The sequence below is a fragment of the Erinaceus europaeus genome, chromosome 16 (assembly GCF_950295315.1).
Source record: "Erinaceus europaeus chromosome 16, mEriEur2.1, whole genome shotgun sequence".
In the NCBI taxonomy this organism is placed as follows: domain Eukaryota; kingdom Metazoa; phylum Chordata; class Mammalia; order Eulipotyphla; family Erinaceidae; genus Erinaceus; species Erinaceus europaeus.
Genome location: NC_080177.1, coordinates 18,753,231 through 18,771,803, shown reverse-complemented (window position 1 = coordinate 18,771,803; position 18,573 = coordinate 18,753,231). Strand labels below are relative to the sequence as shown.

The 18,573-nt window shown below is 46.0% G+C and overlaps 1 protein-coding gene across 2 annotated transcripts in view; it reads left to right on the top strand.

Annotated features, from left to right (window-relative positions):
* Positions 1 to 1,528: 1,528 nt before the first annotated feature.
* The window catches only part of HDC (histidine decarboxylase), a 32,276-nt gene continuing 15,231 nt past the window's right edge, over positions 1,529 to 18,573 (top strand). The window contains exons 1-7 of one of the 2 annotated variants that reach the window (XM_007517335.3): positions 1,529 to 1,635; positions 5,874 to 6,046; positions 13,235 to 13,348; positions 15,072 to 15,194; positions 16,134 to 16,268; positions 16,494 to 16,637; positions 18,489 to 18,555. In XM_007517335.3, coding sequence (XP_007517397.1) covers positions 1,605 to 1,635; positions 5,874 to 6,046; positions 13,235 to 13,348; positions 15,072 to 15,194; positions 16,134 to 16,268; positions 16,494 to 16,637; positions 18,489 to 18,555 — 787 coding nt within the window. In that variant the 5' untranslated portion in view covers positions 1,529 to 1,604. The remainder of the gene's footprint in view (positions 1,636 to 5,873; positions 6,047 to 13,234; positions 13,349 to 15,071; positions 15,195 to 16,133; positions 16,269 to 16,493; positions 16,638 to 18,488; positions 18,556 to 18,573) is intronic. The other variant, XM_060174647.1, reaches the window with a different exon arrangement.

The window sequence follows — 18,573 nt, the reverse complement described above, 5'->3', positions numbered from 1 at the left end:
TCCTTTCTCCCTCTTTCTTTCTTTCTTTCTTTCTTTCTTTCTTTCTTTCTTTCTTTCTTTCTCTCTTTATTCTCTTTCCTTCTTTTCTCTGTCTTCCTTTCCTTATTTCTCTTTCATTTTTATTTTTTTTTCTTTATTGGGAGGATTAATGGGTTACAGCCAACAGTAAAATGCAGTAGTTTGTATATGTATAACTTTGCTCAGTTTTTCCAAATAACAATCTAATCCTGCCTCCACTTCATCCTCCTCTGTCATCATTTTCCAGGACCTGAACACTCCCCACTCTCACCGCCACACACACACACACACACACACACACACACACACACCAGTCTTACTTTGGTGCAATACACCAACTCCAGTCCAACTCACAGAAGTTTCTACAGATACATGCCTCCCTCTGCGTGCGTGCGTGCGTGTGCGCGCGCGCGCACACACACACTGTTGGGGTACAGTTATCCAAGGAAAAACACCAAGAGACCAGAATGATGTAAAGACAAAGAGCCTTTATTTCTAGCCGGGGCATGGGGTTAGGGCCACGACCTCACATCTACGTGCTCGACCACAAGTCCCAGCACAGGAGGAGACATATAGGGTATGGGTTACATAGCATACATGACAAGCTTAGTCTTGTGGTTGTCTTCTTTACACATCTGGGGGAAAAGTTTATAAGTCTCTATCTCTCCGGAGGTGCCTTTGAAATGCTTAATGGTCTTTATCTCTCTGGAGATCCTTTAATGCTCAACTTATATTTGTTCCTGTTGACTCAGGGCCATGGGTTCAATTTCTAGTAATGGTCCTGAATTCCAGGACCTGTTCTTCTGAAACTGGGGCCTATCTTGTTTCTGCAGTTTTTGGAGCCTATCATGGCGTCACTGCAGTCTGCACCACACACACACACACACACACACACACACACCTTTTTAATTCCCCAAAGTGATGAAATCTGCACAATGTTCCCTACATTGAGTCTTTATGCTTCTCTGTGCCTTTGCCTCTCTCTACAGACCTGGGTGGACAGGATAGTCACACCACATATCCACAGGGCTGGATAATAATGTCTGCTGGGCCCACAACAGCCAGGCCAGTAGGGAGCATCTCACATCTCTCTGAGTGCCTTTTCTCCCTGCCCTCCAGGCCTGCTGGCTGACAGGGAAATCGCAGGATAATACTAACAGCCTGTGCTACTTGTCCTGCACACTCTTGGCTTTGTCTTGGGCTCTGGAGCTGGGAACTGGGGTGGGGGCTGGAACCAGGGCTCTATTGTCTGACTGGGGGACTGAAAGAACTGAGATCTCTCTACCCCACCCACCTGGGAGCTGTGGCAGGCTTGGGTTGCTAAGCACTATTTGACATAGAATTGCTTTTTTCCGGGGATCTCTTGACTGGTGTGTAGTGCTCAGTGTTTCAACAAGGACTGGGCTTGGGGGATGGTGGTGGTGGTGGTGGTGGAATAAATTAAGTCTGGAGGAAGGGCCTTTGGGGGTGGAGCTAAGGTCTGAGAAAGGAGAACCCTTTAAATAAGGAGCCCCCGCTGGCTGCCAGGAGCACACTCATCATTTCTGAGGAGCCAGTGAGAAGGAGAAGGAGCTGAGGCCCAGGCCATGATGGAGCCAGAGGAGTACAGAGAGCGAGGTGAGCCCTGGGCAGCCTTGGCCCTCTTCCTGTGGGTTCACCTCAGATTTGGGGCTATCCATGGTGGGAAGGGAGAGAAGTACTCTCAGTGAGTCAGTTGGCTTCCACAACATTATTATGATTTTAAAAGTATATTGTATTTATTTATTTATTTATTTATGAGCAAGGGAGAGAGAAACCAGAGCATTGCTCAGCTCTGGCTTATGGTGGTATTGGGGATAACGTTATTTATTTATTTCCTGAGAAAGGAGTGTGGGATCCAAGCTTAAAACTTCTCAATCTCCCATTCTCTCTCTCTCTCTCTCTGTCTCTCTTCATCCCTCCCTTCTTCCCCATGCATCTACAGGACACATACTTTTCTGCTCCCCACAAAATAATGGATTTGGGTTCCCAACATAGGAAAAAGGCCCTTGGGTTGGGTAGACAGCATAATGGTTATGCAAATAACCTTCATGCCTGAGGCTCTGAGCTCCTAGGTTCAGTTGGGTTCAACAGATTCCTAGCACCACCTTTAGCCAGAGCTGGGCAGTGCTTTGGTACATAAACAAACAGACCCCCACCAAAAAAAAAAAAAAAAATCTCCAAGTCTTCTGGAGTTACTGAAGAATTTTTGTTTTCATTGGCCTTTCTTTCTCTCTCTCCACTTTCTCTTTTCTTTCTTTCTTTCTTTCTTTCTTTCTTTCTTTCTTTTTTCTTTCTTTCTTCTCTACCTCCCTCCCCTCTTCTCCTGTCCCTTTTCCTCTCCTCCTCTCCCCTTCCCTTCTTGTCCCTTCCCTGCCTTTATCTCTTCCCTTCCCCAATTTCTTTTCTTTTCTTTCTTTCTTTCTTTCTTTCTTTTTTTTTTTTTTTTTTTGCCTCCAGGGTTATTGCCGGGGCTTGGTTCCTGCCCTATGAATCCACTGCTCCTGGAGGCTGTTTTTTCCCTTTTGTTGTTAATTGTTATTATTATTATTATTATTATTGCTATCACTGTTGTTGGATAGGACAGAGAGAAATGGAGAGAGGAGGGGAAGATAGAGGTGAAAAGATAGACACCTGCAGACCTGCTTCACTGCCTGTGAAGTGACTCCCCTGCAGGTGGGGAGCCGGGGGTTCGAACCAGGGTCCCTACACCGGTCCTTGTGCCTTGTGCCCCATGCACTTAACCTGCTACGCTACCCACCTGCCCCCCTATTTCTTTCCTTTACTTACAGCACTGTTTCACCACATGTGAAGCTTCCCTCTCCCCGCATGTAGGGACCTGGGGATAAAACTCAAGTCCTCGGCATGGCAGTGTCTACACTCTACATGGTGTGCCACGCCTGGCTCCCTACAGAATCTTTTCAGGCAGGGCTCCCCTTAGAGAAGGATGGGGTTGCCTGTGGTTTCTTTTCCTGCTGATTTTCTCTCCCCAGCCCAGCTTTAGATGATAGTGCTCCCAAGTTGTGGGCTGCAAAGTCTTGGCTTTCTGAAGGCCTTCTTAGCTGCCAGCGGGTTCCTGTGGCTCTCAGCCTGTGAGTGGAACACAGATGCATTTCGTTCTGTCCCTGGTTGAGAGGGGTGCAAGGTCCCCATTCCCAGAGCCCTGGTAGGGCCAGAGCTGATATTGTTACTAGAAACTTGAGCTGGGGAAGGTTTGGAGGGCAGTGAGGGGAGAGCAGGGCCCTGGTGTCCACAAGACTTCTGCATGAGCTGGTACCTAGACATAAATAGGGTTCCTTTGCCTCTTTTCTATGTTATTTTATTTCATTTTCTTTCTTGCAGGGGGTGAAGGAGTCTTAGGAAGGAGGATTATAGATATTGAGAGAGACAGAAGGAGAGAGAAGAACACACAGATACAGAAAGGAAGATAAGGAGGTTGGAAAGAATGACACTCAGAGAGCACTAAAGACAGACACATTCCAAGGTGGAGACTCCAGAGATAAGGGCTGGCTCATCAGGTGGAACATGCGCTCTGCCATTTGAGCCCCTGGCCTCCACGTGAGAGCACATGCAAACGGTGCAGCCGTACTGCAGTGTCTCTCCTGTTCTTTTCTTTTCAAACTTTTAAAAATTTTCTTTCTTTATTTATTGGATACAGACAGCCAGAAATTGAGAGGGAATGAGGAGAGAGAGAGAGAGAGAGAGACACCTGCAACATTGCTTTCACTCACAAAGCTTTCCCCTTGCAGGTGGGGGCCAGCCAGGGGCTTAAACCCAAGCCTTTACGCACTGTAATTTGTACATTCAATTAGGTGTGCCACTACTGGCTCCTGTCTCTCCTTCTCTTTCTGACTCTTTCCCTCTCTCTTTCTCTTCCTCTCAGCTTCTCACCCTCTATATAAAATAAAATAAAGTAAAATAAAATAAAAGTAAGGACAGTCCAACAGAAGTGGAGGAGTTGTGCAACTATAGAACCCCAGTGATAACTCTGGTGGGAAAAAACAAAACAAAACAAACAAACAAACAACCACTGCGAATGCTGCAGAAATGAAAGAGAAGAGAGAATAAATTGCTTACAAAGATTTCATTGTGTTTAACTGAGATATTTTTCTTCCTTATTCATTGATTTGATACTCAAAAAAAAAAAAAAGAAAGGAAGGAAGAAATAAAGAAGTGTTTTAGGCACTGAGGTGATAGGGACAGGCAAGACAGATTTCTCTTAAGATTCCAGGCTAATCCAAGGATTTGTGTCTAGGCTGTGAACAAGATTGGAACCTCAGAAATTAGACACCAGTTTGCTTTATTTGTTATTAATTTATTATTATTGCTATTATTATTTACCAGCACACTGCTCAGCTCTGGCTTATGGTGGTACAGGGGGAATTGAACCTGGGTCTTTTGGAGCCTCAGGCATGAGAGTTGCTTTGCATAACCATTATGCTATCTACCCCTGGCCTTAGACACCAGTTTGTGTGTGCTTATCCACAGTTTTGGTTAGAGTCCTACAGAAGTCCAAGTTCATTTTAATTAAAAATATTTTTATTTGTTTATTTATTTTTATTGCCACCAGGGTTATCAGAGGTGCTCAGTGCTGGCATTAGGAATCTACTGCTCCCAGCCATTCCTCTTCTTTTTTTTAAATCTTATTTCACAGGACAGAGAGAAATTGAGAGGGGAGGGGGAGATAGAGAAAGAGAGACACCTGTAGGCCTTCATTGCTCCTGAAGCTTCCTCCCCCCTGCAGTGGGGCAGGGGCTTGAACCTGGGTTCTTGCACCTGGTAACCTGTGTGCTCAAATGTTATTTATTTTCATGAGACAGATACACACAGAAAGAGAAGCGGGAGATAGAGAGGCAAAGAGAGAGAGACAGAGTGTGTGAAATGGTTAGCTCTTGCATATAGTTGCCAGGGACTGAAACTTTGACCTCTGGGGCCTCAGGCATGACATTCAGATTCTGAAGGAGAGGGAGAAGGAGAAGGAGAGAGAGGAGAGGGAGAGGAAGAGGGAGAAGGAGAAAGATGGGGGGAGGTTTACTGGTTCAGTGGGAACAGATGTATTTCCTACCTTCCCCCCATTCATTTTCCATCAAACCTTGCATGGAACAAGCCTTCTCTGCTAACAGAGTAGAGTGTGTGTGTGTGCGCGCGTGCGCGTGTGTATGTGTATCCAACTCCATTTTTTTTAGAAGCAGTCACAGAGTTTCTCTTGAACCCCTAAAGTGATGTATTACTAGACGTTCTGTTTTCGAGAGAAGAAAAAGGCTGGAGTGACAATGAAGACTGATGTGAATGAGGGAAGGGGAAGAAACATATTTTACTTTGGCACATTTCCTCTCTGTGCCACTCACACACTCACTTGCTCACTGGCTCTTTCACTCAGTTAGTTTGTTTATTAATCTCTCACTGATTTTAAATCGTGACGACGGGTCATAGTGGGGGCCAGGTAGTGAGCTCACCTGTTTGAACTTACATGTTACAGTGTGCAAAGACCCAGGTTCCACCCCTGGGGACCTGCAGGGAGGAAGCTTCTCCAGCAGTGAAGCAGGGCTGCAGATGTTGCCCTATCTTTTTCCTTCTCCATCTCCCCCTTACCCTCTTGATTCCTCTCTGTCTGTATTTCAATAATTAAAAAAAAAAAATCCTTGGGGAGGGAAAAAAAAAATCCTGAAGACAAAGCTTGTTTTGGGGGCCAGGGCCCCTCACCTCACTCCTTTCCTGAATCCATGTCCTTTCTCACTGAATCTCTTGGTGTGACCCCAGGGAGGGGGGGGGTGGGCAGGCATCAACTGGTCAGGCCTAGTGGTGACATGAAGTTGACTTTTCTTCGCCCCTGGCAGGAAAGGAGATGGTGGACTACATTTGCCAGTACCTGAGCACCGTGCGGGAGCGGAGGGTGACCCCAGATGTGCAGCCTGGCTACCTGCGAGCCCAGATGCCTGACAGTGCCCCCCAGGAACCTGACAGCTGGGACAGTATCTTCGGGGACATCGAGCGAATCATCATGCCTGGGGTAAGATTTGGTCACCGCTGGGCTGATTCTGGATTTGGGGGCACTGGATTTGGTAGGTCTGAAGGAAGCCCTGGGATACCCTGTCAGCCCATGACCAAGCCCGCCTTTGATATCAGGAGGCCTGTAATTGGGGGGGTGTTTCTTGGGGCCTTGTCAGACTGAAGTCCAGTGGTTGAAGAGAAGGTGTGGGTCTGAGGAGAAAACACATGTGTGGGGAGCAGTATGGAAGGAGGAGGTGAAAGTCCCTGAAGTCCAAGTTTGCAGAACCAGAGACTGAGTTACAGAATTCTGAGGCATGCCAAAGGGAAGTGGGGAGCTGAGAACACCTCACTCTAATGCCCTGATTGCCAGGTTTGGCAGCTTACCTGAGTCCCATTACTCCCCCTGCTCTTTCCTCACTAAAGTGGTAACTGTATCCAAGTCCTTGCTCACCGACGGGTGGTCTGGAGTTACTTTTCAGGAGAAAGGGGGGATGACAATGGGCACAGGCTGGTGACAGTGTGTGTGTGTGGGGGGGACACAAGCTTGCTGATGCAAAGAGTTTGAGGAATCGGCCCGACACTGGCTGTGACAATGGCCTTGTCCACTGGGTGAGGAGCTGGGCCAAGGCTCTCAGGTTGACAGTCCACCTGTCTTCTCACCTATCCTACAGAGGGGCTGCCTTTCACTGAGCCCTGTGCCACAGTGGGTCACTGCTTGGACTGCACTGTAGGCTCGAGCACTTAACCCCACTGTGACCTGTATCCCTTATCTTACACATGAGAAGACTGAGGCTTAGAGCAATTCACTGTATGTCCAGGTTACAAGACTTGCAGCTGGCAGATCCAGGGGCTTAAGCCAGACCAGTCTTACTGTCTGGGCTGGCTCTTTCTCCTATACATTTTATTTTATTTTATTTTGCATTAAGGACAGGTTTTATTGCCAAGGTGTTAAAGAGTCCTGAGGTCCTGAGGGCTTTCTTATATTTATTTATTTTATTATTTATTTATTTATTTATTTATTGGATAGAGATAGTCAGAAATCGAGAGGGAAGGGATAGAGAGGGTGAGAGACAGAGAGACACCTGCAGCACTGCTTCACCACTTGCAAACCTTTCCTCCTGGTGGGAACTGGGGGCTCGAACCTAGGTCCATAACATGTGTGTAACATGTGTGCTCAACTAGGCTCACCACCACCCGACCCCTATTTATTTTTAACCAGAGCACCACTCAGCTGTGGCTTATGGTGGTGCAGGATATTGAACCTGGGACTTAGCCTCAGGCATGAGAGTTTGTATTTTTATTTTTAAAAATATTTATTTATTTATTTATTCCCCTTTGTTTCCCTTGTTGTTTTGTTGTTGTAATTATTATTGTTGTCGTCATTGTTGGAGAGTGTTGTTGGATAGGACAGAGAGAAATGGAGAGAGGAGGGGAAGACAGAGGGGGAGAGAAAGATAGACACTTGCAGACCTGCTTCACTGCTTATGAAGCGACTCCCCTACAGGTGGGGAGCCGGGGGCTTGAAACGGGATCCTTACGCTGGTTCTTGCATTTTGCACCACCTGTGCTTAACCCACTGTGCTATTGCCCGACTCCCTTATTTTATTTTTTTAACCAGAGCACTGCTCAGCTCTGGCTGATGGTGGTACAGGGAATTGAACCTGGGACTTTGGAGTCTCAGGCATGAAAGTCTCTTTGCATAACCATTATACTATCTAACCCTGCCTAGCTTTCTTATATTTTTACATCTCCAGTCATCCCCCTGAAGTATTTGAAAGTATTTCTTCTTTCTTTCTGTGCTTTTATTTAAGTAACATTGCATGGTTGCTCTAGGTCAGACATCAATGCCATCTTATGCTCTTTAAAAAATATTTTAAGTCTTCTTAATTTTATTTATACTTTTACAGAGACAGAGAAATTGAGAGGGAAAAGGGAGCTTGAGGGAAGTAAGAGAGATGCCTGCAGCCCTGCTCCACTGCTCATGAAGCTGCTCCCCCAAAGGTGGCAGCTGGGGGCTTGAACCCTGGTTCTTGTATATAGTAACATACAAGGTGTGTCATCACTCAGCCCTCAGCCTTCTTCCATATATATATATTTTTAAGATTGATTTGTAGGAAAATGGAAATGTAGGCATTGCTCAGGCACAAGCAAGCCAGGAATCAAATTATGCTTGAGTGTCCAACACTTTGTTGACTGTGCCACCTCCTAGGCTGCTCCCCTATACTCTCCCATCTTCCAGTGAGCAGTGTGGGGTGTACATCCCTAAAGCACTTGGGACTTAGTGGCACCACAAATGTGACTGGAGGCAGGGCGGGAGCTGTTTGTTCCAAGAGCCCAGCCCTCGTTCTTCCTTTGACCATTCAGCCCCATTTCACAAATGTCTTTTGAAAATTTCCATATCAGTTAAGCTTGACCAAAAAGCTGAGCTTCCGGCTAAGATTATCTCCTGGATTTCATTCTGTAAAAAATGTAATCTGCTGAGGGACCAACTGTCGGAGTGGCACTGAGGATGGAAAGCAACTGTCAAAAGAGGGGGAAACCAGCTGATTCACTAGATTGAGAGAAATTCCTGCAGTTGCTGGGTGGAGGGTGGTCAAATGAGACTCGTATTTGTTTCGAGAGGCCTGTCTGTTTTGATAAGGCTCCCTCAGCTAATCTCATCTAATTTATCTTACAAGAACAGACAATTGACTCCTGATAGTGCTGGAAAGTGGAAGTCCTCTAGGGTATCCAAAATACTGTCACTAAGCACAATGATATCTAAGGCCAAATCTTTGATCTTATCTGCCGGGCTGCTCTGGCCTCTCAGCTCAGGCCTTCAGGCCGTTGGCCCTTGTTCTTTCTCCTGGCCAGTAACCCACTGAAAGCAGAATTCATCTTCACCTTCCCTGCAACCTGGCAGTCACAAAGAGAACAACAGCTGATCTTCGGTTTTATTCTAACACTAATTAGAAAAAAAAAAACTTCTTCTATTCCATAAGGGGCAGAGAGAGAGCAGTGTGGAAACGGGCAGGGCACCTTCATGCTAGGGTGCTGGGGCTCCTGAGCCAGGCAGCCCTGAGGTGTGTGTCTCCATGATGTCTTCTGCCCCTTCGAGGTATGTGTGATCATGGCAGTGCTGCATCTCTCTGCTAGCTCCAGCTCTCATCTGTGAAGCATGGAGAACGAACCTCACGGAGCTACTGCCAGAATGAAATTGGGTGGTGTGGTTATGACCAAAGCTGCCTTCCACGGGCTAATGATCTAACAGTGAAACTATCAGGACATGTCCAGTCAAGATTTTTTTTTTTCCAGGGATTTTAAACTTTATTCAGGAAGATTGAGATCATCCACATATTCGGAGTACACATGGGTAGGGAGAGAGGGAAAGAGGGAGAAAGAGAGAGAGAGAGAGAGGGCCATTTACTCACAAATTGGCAGGCTCACCTCAGGGGAGAGAGAGAGAGGGAGAGAGGAAGATCAAGTTTTGTATTTTATAAATCTCCCAGGCCCATGCACACAGCAGCTCCCAGGAGACAGGATTTATTTTTTATTTTATTTAAAAAAATATTTATTTATTTATTATTGGCTAGAGACAGAGAGAAATTGAGAGGGGAGGAGGAGATAGAGGGGGAGAGAGACAGAGAGACACTTGCAGCCAAGCTTCACCACTTGTGAAGCTTTCCCTCTGCAGATGGGGACTAGGGGCTTGAACCTGGATCCTTGTGCACTGTAATGTGTGCGCTTAACCAGGTGCACCACCACCCAGTTCTGACAGGATTTATTTTTAATTTAATTAATTAATCTATTTTTGCCTCCAGGGTTATCACTGAGGTTGGGTGCCTGCACTACAAATCCACTGCTCCTACAGGCCATTATTATTATTATTATTATTATTTTGGATGGGACAGAGAGAAATTGATAAGGGAGGGGAAGATAGAGATGGGGAGAGAGACACACCTGAAGACTTGCTTCACCACTTGCGAAGCTACCCCCCTGCAGGTGGGGAGTGGGGGCTCGAGCCAGGATCCTTGTGTGGGTCCTTGCTCCTTGTACTATGTGCGCTTAACCCAGTGAGCTACTGCCCGGCCCCCCACAGCCCGACAGGATTTATTTTGTGATGAGAAAATGAGGCCCAGAGAAGTGGTGCAGGCTTTTTGGAAGAGTTCTGGCTGGCTCTGTGGGTCTGAGTTGAAAATACATTTTAAGATCTCTTTGAGAAAATGAAGTTAAGAATGGATCTCAAGAGATATCTAGGCAAACACAGGAACTTGGAGTGGAAATTTATGAACTTCACAGTGAATCTACGGTCATTCTGATGACTAAGGGCAGATAGGACTGGATCTTGTATCTTTTTTTTTCTACAAGGGTTATCTCTGGGGTTTAGTGTCAGCACGATGAGTCCACTGCTTCCAGCAGCCATTTTCTTTTTTTCTTTTTGTATCTATTCATGAGAAAGATAGGAGAGAAAGAACCAGACATCACTCGGGTGCATGTGCTGCCAGGGATCGAACTCAGGACCTCATGGCTGAGAATCCAATGCTTTATTCACTATGCCACCTCCTGGACCACTGGCAGCCATTTTCTATCTCTTTTTATTTAATAAGACAGAGAAATTGAGAGGGGAAGGGTGGGTGGTTGGGGCAGATACCATAATGGTTGTTCAAAGAGACTAATACCTGAGGCTCCAAAGTCCCAGGTTCAATCCCTTGCACCACCTTGCAGAGTTGCTCAATGCTCTGGTAAAAAATAAATAATAATAATAATAACAAATAAAACCAGGAGCCGGGTGGTAGCACAGAGGGTTAAGCGCATGTGGCGCAAAGCTCAAGGAATGGTGTAAGGATCCCAGTTCCAGCCTCCGGCTCTCCACCTGTAGGGGAGTTGCTTCACAGGTGGTGAAGCAGGTCTGCAGGTGTCTATCTTTCTCTCTACCTTTCTGTCTTCCCCTCCTCTCTCCATATCTCTCTGTCCTAAAAATAAAATAAAATAAAATAAAATAAAACCAGTGTGCAAGAATCCAGGTTCAAGACCCCACCTGTAGGGGAGAAGCTTCACTAATAATGAAACAGTGCTGCAAGTGTCTCTCTGTCTCTCTCCTTCTACATCTTCCCCCTCCCCTCTCAGTTTCTCTCTGTTTCTATCCAAAGTAAAAATAAATAAATATTAGGAAAAAAAGAGAGGAGAGGGAGAGGTAAAGAGGGCAAGAGAAAGAGACACCTACAGCACTGCTTCACTGCTTATGAAGCTTCTACCCTGCAGGTGGGGACTAAGGGCTTGAATGTGGGTCTTTACACATGGTAACGTGTGTATTCAACCAGGTGCACCACCACCTGGTCCCTATATCTGCAAAGCTATATTCCTTCTGTGTATGTGCAGGGCACTGTTCTTGCTCTGATGGATTTAAGGAGTTCGTGCACAGTAAATAATGATACACTAAGATGTTATCTTATGCATTTTCAGTAGGGTGGTGAAACATCTAGAATAAGAATGTTTCATGGGGGAGTTGGGCGGTAGTGCAGTGGGTTAAGCACAGGTGGCGCAAAGCTCAAGGACCGGTGTAGGATCCCAGTTCGAGTCCCTGGCTCCCCACCTGCAAGGGAGTCACTTCACAAGCGGTGAAGCAGGTCTGCAGGTATCTATCTTTCTCTCCCCTTCTCTGTCTTCCCCTCGTCTCTCCATTTCACTCTGTCCTATCCAACAACAATGACATCAATAATAATAATAAGTACAACAATAAAACAACAAAGGCAACAAAAAGGAATAAATAAATAAATATTAAAAAGAAAAAGAATGTTTCATGGAACCAGGGATGGGATCAGAATGGGCTAGGAAGCTGGGAAGTGTCTGTGGAGGAAATAAATCTTTAGTAGTAGCTCTTTGCAAATTTGTATTGCTTATACACACAAGCTAAAAAATACACAGGACAAGTTTGCAGAGCAGTGAGATAACAGACGTAGTGGCTGGATGATGGCACATCCAGTTGAGCACATAGTACTAAGCGCTAGGACCCATGCAAGGATCTGGGTTCGAGCCTCTGGCTCCCCACCTGCAGGGGGGATGCTTCACAAGTGGCGAAGCAGGCCTGCAGGCCTCTCTCTCTCTCTCTCTTTTAAGAATTTATTTATTTATTTATTCATGAGAAAAATAGGAGGAGAGAAAGAATCAGACATCTCTCTGGTACAAGTGCTGCTAGGGATCGAACTCGGGACCTCATGGTTGAGAATCCAATGCTTTATCCACTGCGCCAATTCCTGGACCCCCCCCTTCTCCTCTTCCTCCTCCTCTCTCAATTTCTCTCTGTTCTATTCAATAAGATGGAAAAAATGGCTGCCAGGAGCAGTGTATTCATAGTGTCTATACTGAGCTCCAGCAGTAACTCTGGGGGCAAAAAAAAAAAAAAAAAAAAAAGACAAGACTCAGTAATGGAGAGGGCAGTGAACCTCAGAGAATGTTTCAGAGACTTGCTAGAGGGGAGCCCTTACTATCCACCTATCTCTGCCTTGGTCTGTTTTAATCTGATTGGGGGTTCAGCAAGGCCGGGGGGGCGTCCTCATACTCTTGGCCTGCTTTTTCTCCTACCTCCTCCTCTTCTAGTTCCCACCTGTCTGGGAAGCTAATGAACAACAGCTTAGAACTTCTTCATCCTGACCCTGTCATGCCGCTCAAGCTCAGTACTCCATGAGACAATGGCTACAAGAGACTGGACAAGACGAGTAGCTTGCAGCCTCACTTCCTTTCGACACTGGGCAGAGGCTGCAGGGGGCTACACACTGAAGGTGAATGCAGCCACCGCTGAATGCAGCCTTAACTGCTAGTGGTTTTTCACTTTGATCTCTGTATATGTACTCATGGTCTGTGATGAACTAGCTCAGATATATTTCATCATCATGAAGTTGTGCCAATCGGTTTGTTGCCTTAAAAGTGCTAGGCTTGGGGCCAGGTGGTGGTGCACCTGGTTAAGGACACACATTACAGTGCTTAAAGATCTGGGCTCAAGCCCCTGGTCCCCACCTGCAGGGGGAAAGCTTCATAAGTGGTGAAGTAGGGCTGCAGGTGTCTCTCTATCTTCCCCTCTCCTTTCAGTTTCTCCCTGTCTCTATCTAATAACAATAAGTAAAAGCTGGACCCTCTCTAGAATGTGTGTCTCTTTCCAGGAAGGGCCTCTGGAGGAAGACCCCTCCTGGAGATGCCTCCTGGAGTCATGGTGTCCATGTTTTGCCTGCAGGTGGTGCATTGGCAGAGTCCCCACATGCATGCCTACTACCCAGCTCTTACCTCATGGCCCTCACTGCTGGGAGATATGCTGGCCGATGCCATCAACTGCTTGGGGTTTACCTGGGTGAGTAGCAATGGTGGTCGCAGTGACCAGTGGCAATTGGGGAGCCAGCTTCCAGGAGCAAATATGTTTTGTCGTGGATTCTGAGTTAGTTATCAGCCATGGCTACACTCTCTGAGCTTAAATTTTATATAAATGATCTCATCTTAACGTTTTAACCCTACAGAATCTCTTAAGTATTGACTCTATTTTGTAGAGGAGGAAATTGAGGCCTATGTAATTTATCTCCCCAAGATTACATAACTCAAAGAAACAGAGGTGAGATTTGGACTAAGATCTGGTTAATGCTACAGTTTGTGACCCCAAGTAATCATTTTGGGGGCTGTGGGCCCTATTTCCTCTATGCTCTTGTCTTCAAGGGCTTAGGACTTGCTATAAGACCCCTTGGAAATACCTGAGGCTCCAAACTGTGCCAAAGGCTTCAGAATACCTTTGTATTTTTTATTTATGTTTATGTTTTTCTTCAGTGGCAAGCAATGAACTGAGGGTTTGTGCATGGACACTTCCACCAAGTGACTTTTTCAACCCAATTATTTTATTCTAAGGCTAAGTAAGATCTTAGGTATCTTTTTAATTTAGTTTTTATTGCTACCAGGATTATCATTGGGGCTTGGTGCCAACAGTAAGAATCTACTTTTCCCAGTGGCCATTTTTTCCTTGTTCCCCCCCCCCCTTTCTAATTTATTGGATAACACAGAGAAAACATTGAGAGGGGTGGGGGAGATAAAGCAGGAGAGAGAAATAGAGACACCAGCAGACTTGCTTCATGCTTGTGAAGTGTTCCTCCCCCTGCCCCATTCCCCTGCAGATGAGGATTGGAGGCTCGAACCCAGGTCCTTGCACATGGTAATATGTGTGCTTAACTGGGTGCGCCACTACCCGGCCCCTTCTTAGGCTATCTTATTCTAAGATAAAGATTCTTAGAGGGAGAGGGAGAGGTGGGAGGGACACACACACACAGATTGAGAGAGAGAGAGAAAGGAGAGAGAGAGACATTAAAGCACTGCTCCATCATCTATGGTGCCATCCATGATATTTCCATGTGATGCTTAGGATCCAGCCCAGGTCACAGTGGTAAGCCTTGTACTCTACCCACTGAGTAACTTTCTGACCTTCATCTTTATAGCTTTCGTAAAAAAGTTTATTTATATTTTATATTTTATTTTTTGACCAGAACACTGCTCAGTTCTGCCTTATGGTGATGCTGGGGATTGAACCTGGGACCTCAGAGCCTCAGACTTGAAAGGCTTTTGCATAACCATTATGCTGTCTCTCCAGCCCCATCTTTATATCTTAAGCCTGAATTATTATGGGGTGTCTATGTGTGAGGGGGACAAGGGAGAGTAGGCAGAGTGGGAAGTGGAGGGAGAGTTTTCTCTTTTCCAGAAAGAAATATTTTCTTAGGCTTACATCTTCCCCTTGGCCTTTTAGTGTGTTTCTCTGCTGAGTATCTTGGATGTTTAGGGAGTTAAATACAAGCAGCCACTTTTAGGGCTGTTTCTCTAGTGCCTTGGAGGCACAGGAGAGTCCATCTCATTGGTGGAGGGGTGGCTGGAACTCGACGCCAAACACTCTTTACCTTTGTCTAGGACACAGAATCGGACAGTGACTTCTTCTCCAGGGAAAAGATAGATTAGGTGCTGGTGGTGCTGTGAGGGCCAGGGGAGGGATGGGTGTGTTTCTAGGGCTGCTGGGGGCCTCCTGATGAATGAAGTTCCTTTTTCAGGCTTCCAGTCCTGCGTGCACGGAACTGGAGATGAACGTTATGGACTGGTTGGCAAAAATGCTGGGACTGCCGGAGCACTTCCTGCATCACCACCCTGGCAGCCAGGGGGGAGGCGTCTTACAGGTACTACCATTGTTGCAGAGCTCCCCCTCGCGGTGAGAATAGGTTGTGAGCTGTGGGGGAAGCACAATCTTTTCAGTGTTGCTTGATTTCAGGTTTTATAGTTGATATTCAGAAAGCCCCCTTCCCTTGTCCTCTTTTCCACCCCATGGTAAGCAGAGCAGAGAGAGACTTCATGCCTGAGAGTCCAACACTTTATCCACTGCGCCATCTCCTAGAACACACCCAGAATGTGTTTTGTAAACCCCAGGTGGTTATACTGGCGGTAGAGTTCTTGCTATTCTGTTGACTTCTTTGTCTTTTCTTTAAAATGGATTTATTTACTTATTTATGGAAGACAATGAGAAAGGATAAAGAGACCAGAGCACTACGTAGCTCTGGGAAAAAGATAGTGTTGGCAATTAAACCTTCAGCCTCTGGGAGTTTTGGGTGAGCAAGTCTGGTGCTCTAACAAGCTGGGCTGTCTCCCTAACTTCAGTTGACTTCTTTACTGTGAAATCATTTGCAACTGGGAATATGTGGTGACATCTGGCCCATTCTGTTCCCCATGAACCTCTCTGCTGGGCTTTTCAAAATTTCAATTAAGTAACTAATTTTTATTGTCACCACCGGTGTTATCACTGTGGCTCAGTGCCTGAAAGATGAACCCACCATTCCCAGTAGCCAATTTTTCCCTTTTTTCTTTCTCTTTCTTTTATTTGATAAGACAGAGAGAAATTGAGAGAAGAGAGGGAGATAGAGAGATAAAGAGACATTTGCTGCACTGCTTCACTGCTTGTGAAGCTTCCTCCCATGCAGGTGGGGACCGGGGACTTGAACCCAGGTCCTTGAGCATGCTAACATTCACTTTACTGCGTTTGTCAGGCTTTTTAGCAGTGAGCTGTCATTTATAGCAGAGGCATGAGGGAGAGGCTGCCACTAGTCACTCTTCTTCCTCCACAGAGCACTGTCAGCGAGTCCACCTTGATCGCCTTGCTGGCAGCCAGGAAGAACAAAATCCTTCAAATGAAGGTGTCGGAGCCGGAGGCTGATGAGTCTTCTCTGAACGCCAGGCTTGTAGCCTACGCCTCTGACCAGGTGAGGTGTCCCACCTGAGCCAAGTCTACAGGTGAGGGTTTCACTCCTTGACTCCTTTTAGGGTAGACATGAGTACACTAGGGGTCAGGGTGGCTTGAGCCTCAATTCTCCAGAAACCTGAGTGGACACGGAGCGCCAAGTGTGTCTCCTGTCCTGGAGTCAGCAGTTTCTGGAGAGCACCTGCCCTGGCATGACTCAGCTAATGCACTTCTGTGGCCCTGTTAGGCTCACTCCTCCGTGGAGAAGGCTGGCTTGATTTCTCTCATCAAGATGAAGTTTCTGCCTGTGGATGAGGACTTCTCGCTCCGAGGAGAGGTTCTTCAGAAAGCCATCGAGGCAGACAAGCAGCGGGGCTTGGTGCCCATCTTTGTAAGTCAGGTGCTCAGGGTGAGGGAGCCTGGTGTGAGGAAAACATTCTGGTGGAATTCAGGGAATTCACTGGTTGCACACAAGTAGAAAGGACCTCAAATATGATGCTTTTTGTGTGTGTGTGTGTTTTTTTTTGTGTTTTTTTCTTTTTAAAAATATTATTGACTTTTTTATAGGACAGAGACAGAGAAATCAAGAGGGAAGGGGAAATAGAGAGGATGGGACCTGCAAAATGATCCTGGCTCCCCACTTGCTGGGAGGTTGCTTCATAAGTGTTGAGGCAGATCTGCAGGTGGCTTTCTCTCTCCCTCTCTATTTCCCCTCTCCTTTCAGTTTCTCTGTGTCCTATCCAATAAAATGGAAAAATGGTCACTAGGAGCAGTGGATTCATAGTGCAGGCACAAGCCCCAGTGATAACCACGGAGGAAAAAAAAAAAAGGAAAAAAAGAGAGAGAGAGAGAGAGAGAGAGAGACCTATAGTATTGCTTCACTGCTTGTAAAACTTTCCCCCTGTATGTGGTAACTGGGGGCTTGAATGAACCTGAGTCCTTGCTCATTGTAACATGCACTGTCAATTGGGTGCACCACTGCCTGGCCCCAATATGATGTTTTTCAAATTACAGGTTGTTTTTTCACTGATATGTTAGGAAATCAGTTTTCTGAGTCATAACCAACATTGTGTAAAGAAAAGAATAGGAGTCAGGGACATGGTCCAGGAGGTGGTGCAGTGGTTAAGGCACTAGATTCTCAAGCATAAGGTCCTGAGTTCAGTCCCTGGCAGCACATGTACCAGAATGACATCTAGTTCTTTCTCTCTCTCCTATCTTTCTTATTAATAAATAATAAAATCTTAAAAAAAAGAATAGGAGTCAGTTCAACTGGTAGAGTGCTCTTCTTACCATTTGGGAGGTCCAGGTTCAAGTCCTGGCACCATATGGGAGCACCGTGGATGGTGGAAGAGTCCCCTGATGTCTTTCTCCTGTATAGTTATTGCTCACAGAATTAGAGTGGGGGGAGACATTGTCCTGGGAGCAGTAAAATCATGCATGTTTGAGTGTTGGAGGCTGCAGCACTTTTTATTATACTGTACATATCAGAGTGCACTCGATGTTAGAATATGTACTGTTTGATAAAAGTTTAATTTCGGGGAGTCGGGCAGTAGCGCAGTGGGTTGAGCGCACATGGCGTGAAGCACAAGGACTGGCTTAAGGATCCCAGTTCGAGCCCCCGGCTCCCCACCTGCAGGGGAGTCGCTTCACAAGCGGTGAAGCAGGTCTGCAGGTGTCTGTCTTCCTCTCCCCCTTTCTGTCTTCCTCTTCTCTCTCCATTTCTCTCTGTCCTATCTAAGAACAACAACATCAATAATAACTACAACAATAAAAAAACAACAAGGGCAACAAAAAGGAATAAATAAGTAAATAAATATTATTTTAAAAAAGTTTAATTTTAGATATCCAGGGGTCTGCATGTTATTCTGCTCCTTAAGCTGCACTTCTTACTGTAGTACATGGTAGAATACAGCAAGAATACACACTGTTCTTGTGAGGGAAATTCAATGATTTCTTTTAAAATTTTTTAAAATTATCTTTTATTTATTTGATAGTGACAGCCAGAAATTTAGGGGGGGAAGGGGTGATAGAGAGGGAGAAATATAAGAGACACTTGTAACACTGTTTTGATACTTGCAAAGCTCCCCTCCTACAGGTGGGGACTGGGGGCTTGAACCTGGGACCTCATGCATTGTAACATGTGTGCTCAATAAGGTGTGCCGACACCCGGCCCCTGAGAGTCAATTCTTTCTTAGGCCTGTTGTGTCACCTTCCCACATCAACATCCCTGGTTTTTCTCCAGGTCTGTGCAACTCTCGGGACCACCGGAGTCTGTGCCTTTGACTGCCTGTCAGAGCTGGGTCCCATCTGTAAGTGGCTGCCCTGTA